General features: G+C 41.6%; 1 protein-coding gene across 4 annotated transcripts in view; it reads right to left on the bottom strand.

The window, feature by feature from the left end:
- The window catches only part of phf14 (PHD finger protein 14), a 121,582-nt gene that overhangs the window by 84,676 nt on the left and 22,633 nt on the right, over window positions 1–14,273 (bottom strand). For all 4 annotated transcript variants that reach the window (XM_083925916.1, XM_083925918.1, XM_083925917.1 and 1 more), the window contains exons 5-11: window positions 13,962–14,121; window positions 13,050–13,161; window positions 11,317–11,454; window positions 10,045–10,191; window positions 8,491–8,761; window positions 5,691–5,797; window positions 2,232–2,327 (exon numbers count right to left, since the gene is read on the bottom strand). In XM_083925916.1, the coding sequence (XP_083782042.1) occupies window positions 2,232–2,327; window positions 5,691–5,797; window positions 8,491–8,761; window positions 10,045–10,191; window positions 11,317–11,454; window positions 13,050–13,161; window positions 13,962–14,121 (1,031 nt within the window). The remainder of the gene's footprint in view (window positions 1–2,231; window positions 2,328–5,690; window positions 5,798–8,490; window positions 8,762–10,044; window positions 10,192–11,316; window positions 11,455–13,049; window positions 13,162–13,961; window positions 14,122–14,273) is intronic.

The raw sequence follows: 14,273 nt of genomic DNA, 5'->3' as shown, positions 1-14,273 counted from the left end.
GCCAGACCACAGCCACACCATGCAAAACAACAAAAAAAAAAACAGAACGGGACAGAAGTCATTGTCAAACCCCTCAAAAAAATTTTTCAAGATTTTTATTTCTTTTATGGAAAAACAAAACTTTCATTTGGTACCCCTAAAAAAGCCCTGTGGGTGTATTTTTAATATATATATATATATATATATATATATATATATATATATATATATATATATATATATATATATATATTTAGTAAAGATTCTACATATTAAAACTTTAACTTAACTAAACTAAATTAAACTAAACTGGACAACACTGAAACACTTATCCCTGTTATAATATTTGCTGCCTAATAGTTGTTTGTTTCTCATGACATTTTATAGAGGCAAGTGGAAAAAGTCTTGTGAGTGTTTTCTTGTTGCCAGGAGTGCTAAACTTCCAGGAGCACTGGGAACAAAAGCACTGACCGTGTACTTGAAGAGGGATGAGAGTCCCAGTTGGGGACATCAATAATTTCTGCAAATGCACAGGCAGGATGACAAATAGGAGATGAAAATGTGGCAGATGACACAAAAGCATGCGGTGCTGTGACTGATGTTGCTACTTAAATCCTGCGTGTTCATAATTAGGTGATTTATGGTGGTCATTGCAGATTCACTGCCAGTCTCCTTCTAGTTCCTGTCCATTCTGCTGCCCCGCCACCGCATTAACATCGTTTGACCATTTATCTACACGAGTCATGCTCTCAACGACCATACTTTTAATAAGGCTTTTTATGGATTTAGCTGGTGCTAAATACATAAAACTTCAAAGCAATGACGCCACTGTCCCTGACACCACAGTGGACATAATATCCATTTCCTTGAATAGTTTAAAGTTAAAGGTCAGAGTTAGCAGCTTCCTCTGATCTTTTCTGGAACTTTCAACACTACCTCGCAGGAGAGGAAAATATTGTTAGACTTGAGTATTGCGATATTAGGGTTTGTCAGACTGTATCTATTCTACAAAACATTTTTAAGAGACCTGCAGTAGATCTCAGCAAACATCACTGTCATTAAGAGGCTGTAATGGAAAGATGCACAAAGCCGACAGTCGGCTGTCAGAGTTTGGCCATTGGAGAGTGGTCCTCCTGTCTTGTTTTTGCGGTGTGTCCCGCACTGTTGACACTGGTCAGCCCTTATCTGGTTGGTGGGTCTTGGCCTTTAAAGCTAGAGTGAAGGTATGAAACCAGACAACCCAAACATTTCATGCCACTTTATGATTATCTAGACACTTGGGGGGACAACATGCAGTTTTTTTCCTGCAGTACAAATGTGTTATTTTGTCTAGTGATAGACCGATCTGCGGCCTGACGATATTATCGTTTTTTATTATCGATGCTAGCTGCTGTGTTCACAAAGTTTTTCCCGGCATCATTTACAGATAGGCGTCCACAGGCAGCTCCATGTTGCTGGAGACGCCTTTTTTAAGTTCAATAAATGTGACTCGTAACATTTGTTATCATCATTGTGTAATTTATATGATGTAAATTGAGGGAGCAAAAGTAGTATCGTCTCCAAATATCGTCTCAAGAACAGTATCTGTCATCGGCTAAGGCTGATGAAAAAAAAAAATCGCTATTAGCATCGGCCCTAAAAAATCCATATCGGCCGATCCCTAACTTTGTCCTATTCTAAAGGGGTGTTTTTGGATATGTCTGCATACCTGGGGCAAAAAACTGTTATGAATTACATAAATTTGATCTAATTGTAAAGCTGACACTCAATTCAATGAGCCCATTGCTTCAATTATGTATTTTTCTGTTCTCTTCATTCATCTGATCATTAATTTCTAAAATCTGTTTTATTTTAAACTAAACACTTTAGGGCTCATATTAGTGGGCCAAATTAGTTTTAAAGCAGATTTTAGTAAGAAAGTGTTGTTTTATCATTATATACACCCTCAGGCTGCAGGACATCAGGGAACCTCAGTTATTTACATTGTCAAACAAACTTTGTGTGTATATTCCAGTTCTAGCATGTTCGTCTATTTTCCTAGATTGCAGTTCACATTCATTAAATGGCAAATGACAGGATTTTTATAAAAAATATCATCACAATCTGTATAACTCTCCAACACAAATCTTTGCTATGCTAAAAAGGAAATCTACAATTGTCCAATTTCTCAACAACTAACAGCTTTGGGGAGCAGGGTGGTGGGAGGGGACAGGAGAATGGTGATGTGACATGGGAAGTAATGGTGGTGGTACCTGGCCCAGGATGCCCCCCAGCAGAGTCCACATGGCCTGGCCTTCACTGCGCAGCTCTCCATTCACATTCAGCAGCTCCTCCAGGGACTCACAGAGCTGCAGCAGGGGAGAGAGGACAACATGAGACAGTCAGACACCACAGCTCACACACGCGCACACACACACGCACACGCACACACACACACTTTATATATTATATAAACTCATTTTACACAGCAAAAAGTCTATGACGATCCATCCATTCATCCATCCATATAATTATTTATTAATTTATTTATTGGAAAGAAGGCAAAATAACTATTTTCCAAAATGTGCCAAAACGTTAAAGGCAGAAAACATTAAATAAACATTGCCTTATTACTAGAGGTCAGGGTCCGGTGCACGCAGCGGCACACACAATACACTACAGGGTATGTAAACTGTTGCACATAATCTGGAGCCAAAGTTCATAAACCTGAGCTCCGCCCACAAACGTTTAGCATGTCAGCAACTGAGGTTAGCATAAAAGCTGTTTGGCGAGCAAGAATGTAAACGCTGATCAATACGTTTGCTCATACAGTGTAATACAGAAGTGTTTGAAATGTTCCTTCAGGTTTGTCTTTTACACCGTCACTGCTGTGTGTTCAAAATAAATATTAACAAAAACATCCTTATGCATTGGGAAATTCTTTGCTGCTGTACTGCACTTGCACCAGACCATGATTTCTCTGTGCCTTTAGAATTATTACAAAGGTGTAAATGAGATTTTCTTCCATCCGGATCAAAACTAGTGATAGACTGACACATCAGCCAGCCGATATTTGTTTTTTTTAGGTGTGTGGCATTGGCTAATACGGGCTGCTGCGTTCGCCGGCATCATTTACAGACAGGCGTCCACAGGCTCCGTGTTGCTGGAGATGCCTTTTTTTAATTCAATAAATGTTCCTTTTTTTTTTTAAATTGAGACTCAACATTTATCATCATCATTGTGTAATTTTTAGGATGTAATTTGAGGAGGCAAAAGTAGTATTGCCTCCAAATATCGGCTCTAGAAAATCGGCGGTCCGTATCTGTCATCGGCTAAGGCTGCTGAAAAAAAAAAATTGGCATCAACCCTAAAAAATCAATATTCGTCGATCCCTTATCAAAACCTGGTTTCACTTTGACTCTCCATAGCTCACTTAAGTTTGCTAGATTTGCTAACAGTGGAGAAACCAGCTCAGACTTCCTGTTTTATGTAGTACAGTGTAACAGAGAGCAACAAAAGCCTATGTGATAAAAAACAAACCTCCCTAGCGTTTGTTCAGTTGGCTCACAGTTGTCACTTCAATCCCCTTTCTTCCCAGTTCGGATGCTGCTTTGAACTGCAGCACATCCTCTTGACCATGTCTACATGCCTGAATGCATTGAGTTGCTGCCACGTGATTGGCTGATTACAAATTTAAGTTAACGAGCAGTTGGACAGGTGCACCTAATAAAGTTTGTTAAAATGTGCATGGTTGCACCTTTAATGTTGTGGCTGCAATTTTGCAGTGAGTCTAACTGTCAACACCTCATAAGATCTGCAAGAGTTGAGCCTTGTGCCGCAAAGTAAATATTGTACTGGCCTCTACTACTATTTATCACTCACAGCCAGGTTTGCAATGACATTCCTCCACCTGGGTTTTCTCCGAGGCCAAAGTCATGTAAGAGCAACTCAAGCAATGCAATTAGCAACACACACTCCATTAATAACGCTTAACACACACGGCAGTGGACTGAACGCAACATTAACTATGGTGACTTTTACTCTGCTGCCCTGTTCCCTCCTCGTGTTGACAGATGGACACATGTTTGAGGAGAGATGGGCGAGTCTCACACAGGACTCAGTTAGGATCACATGGCAGAGTAAGGCCAACTCTGACCTGGTGACAAACTTGCACAACCAAAGCTGAACATTGTCCATAAGACACTGGAGTCGCTCACAGAGGCTCAGTATGTGACCAAATGCCTCCCTTTCTGTTCTTGAGTTATGAAACATTATGATGTCACAGTGAGGTTGACCATTGACCTTCTGGATGAAAAGCACAGCAGTCCACGTTCCTCCACGGACGGCATATATGTTCACTGCTGCGGTTGGTGTCATCCCCATATTCCCCAGGTACGATGTTCCCCGGTCGCATAAGCCTATACCTCTGCTGATTTAAGCATTCAGCATTTTGTTAGGGTTAGGGGTTACGGTTAGGTTGTAGAGTTAAGGTCTACATAGGCCTATTTTCCGGGAAAAAAAAGTAACAGACCAGGGAACATACGACCCTTTTCTTAAAAAAAGGTCTGCTGTGCCCCGGTCACAAACAAAACGGCGAACATAGCACCTAAGGTTGTTTCTTCCACCAGTGCATCAGAGCACATGTTCAGTTTGTTCATTAGCACGTTTGTGCCAGTGGAGCAGATGTTGTCGTTTGCCTACTTGCGTGGTACATGTTTGGAGCCTTCACGTATTCTCACACCAAACACAAATAATTCTTGCAAATAAATTGCACATCAATTTAAAAAAATCTAATAGGGGTGGGCGATATGACGATATTAGATGGTGAGGGATTAGAAAGTGTTGACGATCTGCCAAAGCAGAGAGATCGTAGTATCGTCTGTAGGGAACATTCTATCTATTACTGTTCTATGTTCTGCACAGACCCCTGAGGTTTTTCTTTTCCTCAGCCAAATCCCACTATTGGCTAGTCTGCCTAATGCACCGCCCTAAAGACACACTGATCAACCAATCATAGCAAACTGCCGGCAGTGACGAGGAATTCTCACCCCCCATCCTGTTTGATTCACGAAGTAGCTGACAGAAAATTAAACTACCATGTCCTAACAGCACACAAGTGTCAGACTATCGCATCGCATCCATGCCATCACACTTATAGGACCTGCATATGTCCCGTGCAACCGCAGACTATTAATGTGTTTAACAAGGAGCAAGCGCCATCGCTGCACGCACGCACGCACGCACGCACGCACGCACGCACGCACGCACGCACGCACGCACGCACGCACGCACGCACGCACGCACGCACGCACGCACGCACGCACGCACGCACGCACGCACGCACGCACGCACGCACGCACGCACGCACGCACGCACGCACGCACGCACGCACGCACGCACGCACGCACGCACACACACACACACACACACACACACACACACACACACACACACACACACACACACACACACACACACACACACACACACACACACACACACACACACACACACACACACACACACACACACACACACACACACACACACACACACACACACACACACACACACACACAGTCTTGTAAATTAATTTATGTTTGAATTGCTGCCTAATAACAATACTTATTATAATATAATATAATGATGTTCGCACAACTAAGTTGGAGTACTCAACTGAAGTTTCCTGAAGCAGAGAGGACCCATTCCCTGTGTCGTTGGATTGTGCTCACCTTGTTGTACTCAACGTGCAGTTTTTCTTGCTCGCTCTCCAGCTTGTCTTTTAAGTTCTTCTGTTCAGAGATGTTGTCCTGGATCTGGATCATTCGCATGTTCCGCTCTGAATATCAATGGGAAAAAATCAATAGCACGATCACAATCTATATACAGGAAAAAGCACATGAGAGAGTGTACTGATGGCAGATAGGCTCTCTGCTGCAGGCTAATGGAGTGTGCTCTCAAGGTTACTGGCTACTGGCGTCTCATACATCTGCCATCACTATCATTTATTTGGGGAGAAAATGCCTTTACACAGCATTCACACAATAACTTATTCACCCCGTATAAATATAAACAGTATAAAAATGCATGCTAAAACTCTTTTAGCTTTGTTAAAATGACAATCATGATTACACAATTCATTCCTGCACATTTGGATCTTAATAAATAAAACAGATTAGAAGTTTCTTCTTAGAATATGTTATTGATGCTTTAAATACACATCTGTAAATAGAAGTGCATGGAGCAGCCATATGAGTGCAACATAGGAATCACAGTTTAAGCTCAGTGCTCTCCATCAGGCAGCTCTAAAGGAGAAAAGGATAACACTGCTGTGATACAGACTGACTATATTAGAGAAATATTTCACAGTGTTAAGGTTCTGCGGGGTTTTCCCCAGGAAACCGGTGAGTGGGGAGGTGGTAAGCAGTCTCTTTGCCTGTTTATTAACATTGTATGATGACAATGGTATCATCTCCTCTGATGTAAGCACTTGGCTTTCAAAGGTAGCGGAAAATGTCCGGTAAATTTCTGGTCACTTTTCAGACATTTGAGATTTTAGAAATATTCGGAAATTGTATGTAGTCTACAGGCTCAAACGTTTGGCCTCAATAGTCCAGGGTTCTAGAAATGATCTGTGCATGTGATGGAGGAATAGTATTCTGTATATTCTCAAGTGTACTTGCATGAAATCTAGTTGTTTTAATCAAGATTATGGTATAATATATTTTTCCCAACTATGTCTTTAAAATCCCTGTTAAGGGCCAACCTTCAATTTTGTAAATTCCAGGTTTATTCCAATGTATTCCCATCAATTCCTGTTGATTCCCATAATTTCCTGCTAATTCCCATGGAAAGTTTCCAACTTTGAAAATTCCCAGAATTTTGCAACCCTAGTTAGCACACAAAAGGGCCGCACAATATATCGAAAATATACCTTCATTGCGATATTAACATGTGCGATATACAGTATGTATCGCTAAACAGCTTGAACTGGGATAAATGGTATATTTCCATATGTCATGTGTTAGGACGCGGCATGTCAACATATCTGGCCAATCAGATGGACCCAAACTGCCCGAGTTTCCCTGTTGTGGAAGAGACGTCGTGACTAAGGTCTAGCACAAGGAGGTGTGCCAAGCTAGAGCACCGGTGGAAGGGGAAGAGACGAGTGCTGAGGAACTCGTGACCAAAAAGAACAGCTGGTCTGTTATTTGGGAGTATTTTGGATACAGGTAGGACAACGTGGTACTGTGCAAGTCATGCCAAAAACCTGTGGAAACTACCAGTGGGTCGTGTTGGCTGTTCTTCACAACACAACCATAAAGAACTGTAGTGATGAACTGTAAAGGAGTTAAAATACTAGCTTCAACCAAAGCAAAAATACTAACGCCGAGACCACAACAAGTAGCCGCAAACAGCCCAACAGACGTAATTCATCAGAGTTTTGCATGGGATTCTCCTGACCATGATGCCTGTGAATACAGTAAGCAGGGACAGCTTTGTGAGTCTGCTGTACAAATTGGACCGAAGACAACACATTCCATCATGGAGTTGAAACTGACGACTGTACTGAGAGACATCTCATTTGATTAACATTAAAGGTTGAATCTTTAATAAAAGCTTTGTCTTTTGAAAAATAATACACCCACATGTTTTGAGGGGTTCAGAATGAAAGTATTTCTTTTCCATTAAAAAATATATTTAGTCTGAATTAATATTTTTTTTATAAGTTGACAGGTTTTGACAAAGATTTTCTGTCCCGTTCTGTTTCCATGGTAGCAGCCAATAGCGTTGGGCATTGCTGGTTGCCAGGGTTGTCTGTTGTTGGGTGCAGCTACTGTAGGCTGGCACTGGGTGAAATGGAGCTTGCCGATCCTGCAGCTGCTTCGGATCATTCCAGCAGCTGAGTGAGCGGAGACGGGCAAAAACCAGAGTCAATATAGGCCAAGCATTCACTCAATGGACTGAGAGAAAGGAGAGAAACGCCATTAAAACGCACGCCATTAAAAACGCACACCATTAAAACGCACGGCAAAATGTGCGAAACTGTGCAAAGTCATTATTCTCCAACTTCCCTCACCTTCCACCTAAGCAGCCGTGGGGTGAACCCTTACAATTTTATCCTTTACAAAGGTCTTTAATCTAAAAAATGTACCATTCTATTCAGTCATACGATGATCATTTGACCTTCAACACAAGAGGGACTTGGGAACGTGAACTTGGATCGGTCCCTCCGCACTTCAAGTCATTCACAAAACCTCTATTTGTGCCCTTTTGACTTTGATACAGTTTAAAGTTGTATTTCGATGTCATTACTCAAAGACAAGGTTGGCACAGATTTTTCCCAAATACGGTGGATGTTTGTGACACTGACATTTTTGGTCTTCCGGAAGAGTATACCCAATATTCTACTACAGAATTGGAAGTAATCTCTAAGTAACTCTCACAGTGTTTTCAGTATATGTTTGTGCACTCTAAGAGGGAAAAGGCGACACCATTGTAGTGACTGGAACTGAATATTAGTGTCCTTACCCAGGTAGTAGTTGACAAAGTCAGCTGTGAGGGCGGGCTGCTTGTGTTTTCTGCGTCCGTCCAAGCTGGCGTTGGCGTCAGACGTGTCCACTGGGAAAATGTCGGTGCTGATGCCCATCAGCTCCGCCTTCCTCATCAGCTTCCTGATGGCCGAGGCACTAGAGGTGAGAGGTCGCGGCAGCTTCTCCCTGGGAACCCACGCCTGAGGCCGAGTGTTCCTGGACAGCTCTGCCTTTGCCCTGTACTGCTGCAGGCGGGTGGTGATTCGGGCCTGTGGGTGGGATACACACATGTTCACATGCTCCCCACAGAATAAAATCATAAACAATAATACACACGTCATGAAAATATGACATTATTTATGACTACTAACAACTGCAACCTAACCATAATCCCTGAATAAGTCAACATCTCCAGACTTTGGAATATTCTCCTCATCTTTTTCTCTTTGTTAATGAGTCACTTACCCCCAAAACCAATGTGTAACAGGTGTGTTAGCTGTGTGTCTTTCTACTGCGCTATACTCTGTGCTGCTTTGTAGCCGGCCTTCCAGCAGCCGGTCATGAGAGCAGCTAACTTGGCGTTACAAAAAGAAGTAAAAAGGCAAAGGCTAGTGCAGTAGCTAGAGCTAAGTGACACAAGCCTCTACATCGATGAGGACTGGCGGGGTAAATCAGAAGTTCTAGAAACGGAGTATGCCAGGAGCGTAGCTACATGTGTCTATCCACAATAATGCACGCAACACTGTGGCTGAGTGACCGGTACAAGTCTGCAGCTGAGAGTATGTCTGAGCCTTTTGGACGGGAGAAAAGGGACTTGTCTGGCTGTCTGTAAACAGTTAATATTTGGTTGATAAATCAAATCACACTTTATTTACTTTATAGCACTTTTCATACAGATTGAAGGCCACACAAATTGCTTCACAGAGAAAAAAGGAAACAAATAAGGAAAATAAAACTAGTAAAATATCAAATAATAAAAATATATAAATGAATAACAAACCTTAAGAAATTAAAAAATAAGTAATTACATTTCTAATAATGGTAAATAAATGAACATAATGATATAAAAAGGTAAAAGATTGTAAAAAATAAGTAATTAAAATTCTAATAACAGTAAATAAATAAGTATAATCACATGAATATGTAAAAGATAGTAAAAATAAGTAATTACAATTCTAATGATAGTAAATAAATAAGTATAATCACATAAATACATAAAAGATCGTGAAATAAGTAAAGGAAAATAAAATAAATAAATATGATTGAACAAGGTCCACTATTGGTCAGAAAAAAAGTCATAAATTAGCATCCCTAGTTCCATTATATTGGAGAGATGGCTGACATCTCAAACAACAACTCACACCAAAACTATCTCGCCTTAACAAGACCACTAACGGGAAGAGGAAATCTGTGAGGAAAAAAACGAGTTAGGGGTGAACTGTCTACTAAGTGGTATGAGCACATTTGGATAGAGGTACAAACACACATGCACACGTTGAAGGGTTGTTGTGACATTTGGCTGCTGCAGCTCATATGAATGAGCGAACATTACCTGTGCTTCAGGAGTAAGCTGTTTCTCTCTTTCCTGCAGAGAGACCTTACAGTACGACTGTAAGGCCAGATAGTTCTTCCTTTTCCACTTCCTGTCAAAGCGGTCCGCATGCTGTTTGCAGTACGCAAAAAATGGATCAGCAATATCCTGAGGAGACAAAGACATGCGCATGCATTAACAGATGTAATAAATAGCAAAGAATGGGAACATTATTGTTTACAGCTTTTACTACACTGACATTTTACAATCCCGTCCCCTCCATTCCTCACTTTGTCACAGGAGGAAAAACACAAACAGCAGAAGCAGGTTTTCCAGCTGCTGGTTCTCTGGAATCATTTAAAGGGGACACATCTGACTCTTTTTCAGGCTGTTTTGTGTGTCTACTAGAACATGCTTACATGCTTTAATGTTCAAAAAACACTTTATTTTTCTCATACTGCTCACAGCTGCTGCACCCTCTGTTAGATGCTCTGTTGGAATGTCTCTTTTAAGGGTAAGCTCGAAAAAAAACTACCTTTTTGTTTCTCCATGGTTCTTAAATAGTTTTTCGTCCCCTCAGTTCCTCGACTAAATAAATCTCTGCGTCCACAGGAAACCAGTGAAACCGACTAAAAACTTTGTAGTACACATGCCAGGCCTGGACCTGGCGCTGTAACTGCCACAGAAATACACCAACGGGACGGGGAGACGCTGTGTAGAATACAAACACCAGAGAGTTTCTCTCCAAATCTGGCTGTGAGCCCCTTCCCCGTCCCAAAGCACTCACAGGTGGTCACTTTCTCACTAGATTTAGTGACTTCTCAGATCTTCCTAACAACTTTATTTATAAAAAGCAACTACCGACAAATTAAGTGACTATTCAGAGCATCAGGGAAAAGGGAGAAACATCTGGTCGGCCTAATTCATTCCCATGCATGTGGCTCAGAGTCCAGTTCAGTAAACAGTCTCTGGGTCCGTCTCTCTCCTCTCATGCAGAAGCACAGTTGTTGTTATGTGACGCCACAGGGTTAGAGGTCAGAGGTGGGAGGATGACGGCATTGTTTAACAAAGTACGAAGCTTTGCCATCCAAACGACAACGCCATGGGGGGCGTTTTCAAATCTTCCCACTCTGGGCCCTGGTTACAAAGAAAACCGTTTTCAGGCTCCGATAACTCCGGCTGCGTGTGGATGGTCGGCCGAAACGATATAAAAGTTGTGCGGTTACAGGAAAATGCGTCTCCCTCTGGATGGACACTGAGACTCTGGGGGAAAAAATAAATTTAAGTACTTACCTCCTCTGCTGCAGCCTCAGACAGGAGCCCCTCCCTTTGTGCACAGGTGACATGGAAATAGGAGCGACACATTCCTGCATCGCAGCTGATGCACACACCGGTCCTGGCAAAGCGGGCGTCCTCACAGAAACTGCACTCCTAAATGCAACATAATACAACAGGGAGATTTCAAGTTGTAGCTGCAAAAAGGAGAAAGTGAACAAGTGGTTTAGTCCATCACCACATGGTCTGCTTTACTACTACTGCTTATATTGGCTAATGTCAAAACTGACACTTCGACAATCTGTGACACTTTCACGCTTGAACTGACAACAACCGTCAAGTGTTTTCATCTTTTACTCTCCCCTGACAGTGAGAGTTCAGCTGTGTTTAGTGATTTCAACTGTTTTCACACTTTCATTTCACCTGAGACTTCAGCTCATTCATGTCTAATTGCTTTCATTTGTTAAATTTTAACCACTAACTTAGGTAGGGACCTAACCCAACCTCAACTTTAAACTCTGACGTCTAAGAATTAGTTGCAACGAAGGTAGACTTTAACATCGCCTCACGTTGCGTGTTTCTTGGCCAAAATGTTGAAGCTTGAACACAACGCAAAGACTACAGCCGACAGCCAACTAGCACATACATTGTGTACCTCCATGTGAGGAAGAAACTCTCCCCACCAGCGGGCGGCAGTAGTCTGTATTTGTGATTCAAAATAAGAAACCAGAAGACCAGCAGGACCGAGTCAAGATGCTAGTTAGCCAGTTAGCAAATTAACAACACAACCTGACGTTGGAGGAAGAAATTATATTTACCATGCATGAGTGAACAATGACAAACACTTAGAAACCATTCAACTATTCCTGATGTAAAACGTTTGTTTTCCATCTCACAGCCTCTTGACTTCCTCCTCTTGACTTTCTTTAATTTCCTCACTTCTGTCTCTTCTCTAGACCGACTGAAATGCCAATCAGAGTGATTTCTGTCACCTATGGGTTCCGCCGCTGATTTAAGTAGCCATGAAGAGGGTCGAATAGGACCAACTACTAAGGCGACAGATGCTCGCCATCTGCCTAGCCAACGGTCAACTGTCTGTTGATGCAGCATACGTGCTGTAGGTTTAATGTTAGCCTGTACCTCATAGAAATGCAGCCTTGGCTAAGCAGTTAGCATGCCTCTTTACATTTCAGCTGGTCTTATCAACTAAATACTTTTATAACTATTTGCAAACATTTTTATGTTGGTGTTTTAACATTAACTACCTGCCACCACCATGTCTGTAAAAATGACTGCATCTACTGTGAGTAATTAGGTGTGTGTGTGTGTGTGTGTGTGTGTCTGTGTGTGTATTTTCTGTATATAAATCTTAAGTTGTTGCACTACGACCAATGGTTGTACTGTATTCTCTTGTGTTTTTTTCTGTGTGTCTGTTATAGAAATGGCATTTTAATATATTTTTGCTATATAAATTTGCTAATGAATAAGTTCATGTTTTAGTAAATGGGATCTTAGAACATCCTTCTTTTTTTTACCGTTGTATCCAATTGGCACCGAATCTTGTGATTTCACTGGTATTGGTACCGACTACTGAATTTTTGGTATCCTGACATCTCTAGTTCTAATGGAGAAAAACTAAGCAGGAATGATGTAAAATAGTATATTTGGATGAGCATTCAGGACACACTAATCAAAAAAGAACATCTAAAAAGTATAACCTGTGAGCATTCGTATGTAAAAATAGTACTTGCCTTGGCCCCGTATTTTGAATAATTCATCTCTGTGAGCGTCACTGGTCGTAGTTTATCAATGTCTCCAAATGCTACTCCAGGAACGTAAAGTGCACAAACCACATGCACCCATCTGAAAACGAAGAGGTAGAAAATGTAATTTTGATAACGTGGTTTGTTGAGGAGGAACAGAGCAAAGTATAAACACATTAGTATGAAAATCATTCCCTGAAGATGTTTCAAGATGAAAAGCAGTTTTACAAAGGTTACATTTAAAATGTATTGATTCCCGGTCACTGATTTCACGCAACGCCATCAAACTGATTAAAATCTGTGGCTGTGCTTATTTTTGTATTTAGTCTAGTGAATTACTGCAGACAATAAGAAAGTTTGTATCATGAAATTGGCTGCAAAGAGTTGCTCAGACACTTCAAAAAGAAATGGATTCATAGATTTATGTAGCCCCAGACTCCAGCTATGGTTTGGTGTGACACAATTTCAAATGCGGACTTTAGGGAAGAGAATCCGAAGTCCAATATAAAGATATCCATCTCTAGCAAGCAACCGCTTCACAGTTTAATTTGCTGTGTTTTTCATGCTCTAGTGAAGTAGTAAATTCGGGTGCAGCCTGGCTGAGGAGCACTATCAGCGATAACGTGGCTGAAGTCTCCACGCTTCACATAACACACTCTTTTCTTCCTCTATCTCTTTTCTTCCCTCCATCCCCTTCTCTCACTCCTCTGCCAGTTCTCTCTCTCTCTCCTCCTTATTCTAGCTCCCTTTTCTCTCCACTACTGAATATATGAATGCTGCCTTCAGCATTTCAAGCACATGAGATCATTGGGCATTATTTGTTTCTGAGCATATTCCACTGGCTGGTGCCTCTCGTCAATGGGGAACTGATCAGCGGGTCATTGTGTTGCTGTATCCCACCTGCCGGCGTCCGTCTCTTTGAAGATGCCATCCTGGTTGGGGCACAGCTCACAGCTGGGAGTCACTCCGTTCTTACAGGCGTCACAGAACCAAGGCTCTGTCGAATTCTCTGAGGCAGAGCTCATGATCGAGTCACTCTCACCGTCCACGCCGTAGCATCCTGGGAACACAGAAAAGGATTGTTGATACAAATGTCACTGATGATGAAAACGTGGAGGACTTTGTGATATCAGCAAATATCAGATTGTTGTTTAAATAATCAATATACTATTGTTTGGTGTTGAAACTAGTGACTTACACCTGGAATTGCAG

The sequence above is a fragment of the Echiichthys vipera genome (assembly GCF_963691815.1).
Source record: "Echiichthys vipera genome assembly, chromosome: 13".
Taxonomy (NCBI): domain Eukaryota; kingdom Metazoa; phylum Chordata; class Actinopteri; order Perciformes; family Trachinidae; genus Echiichthys; species Echiichthys vipera.
The sequence above is the reverse complement of the archived record's forward strand: the minus strand, read 5'-3'. Positions and strand labels throughout refer to the sequence as shown.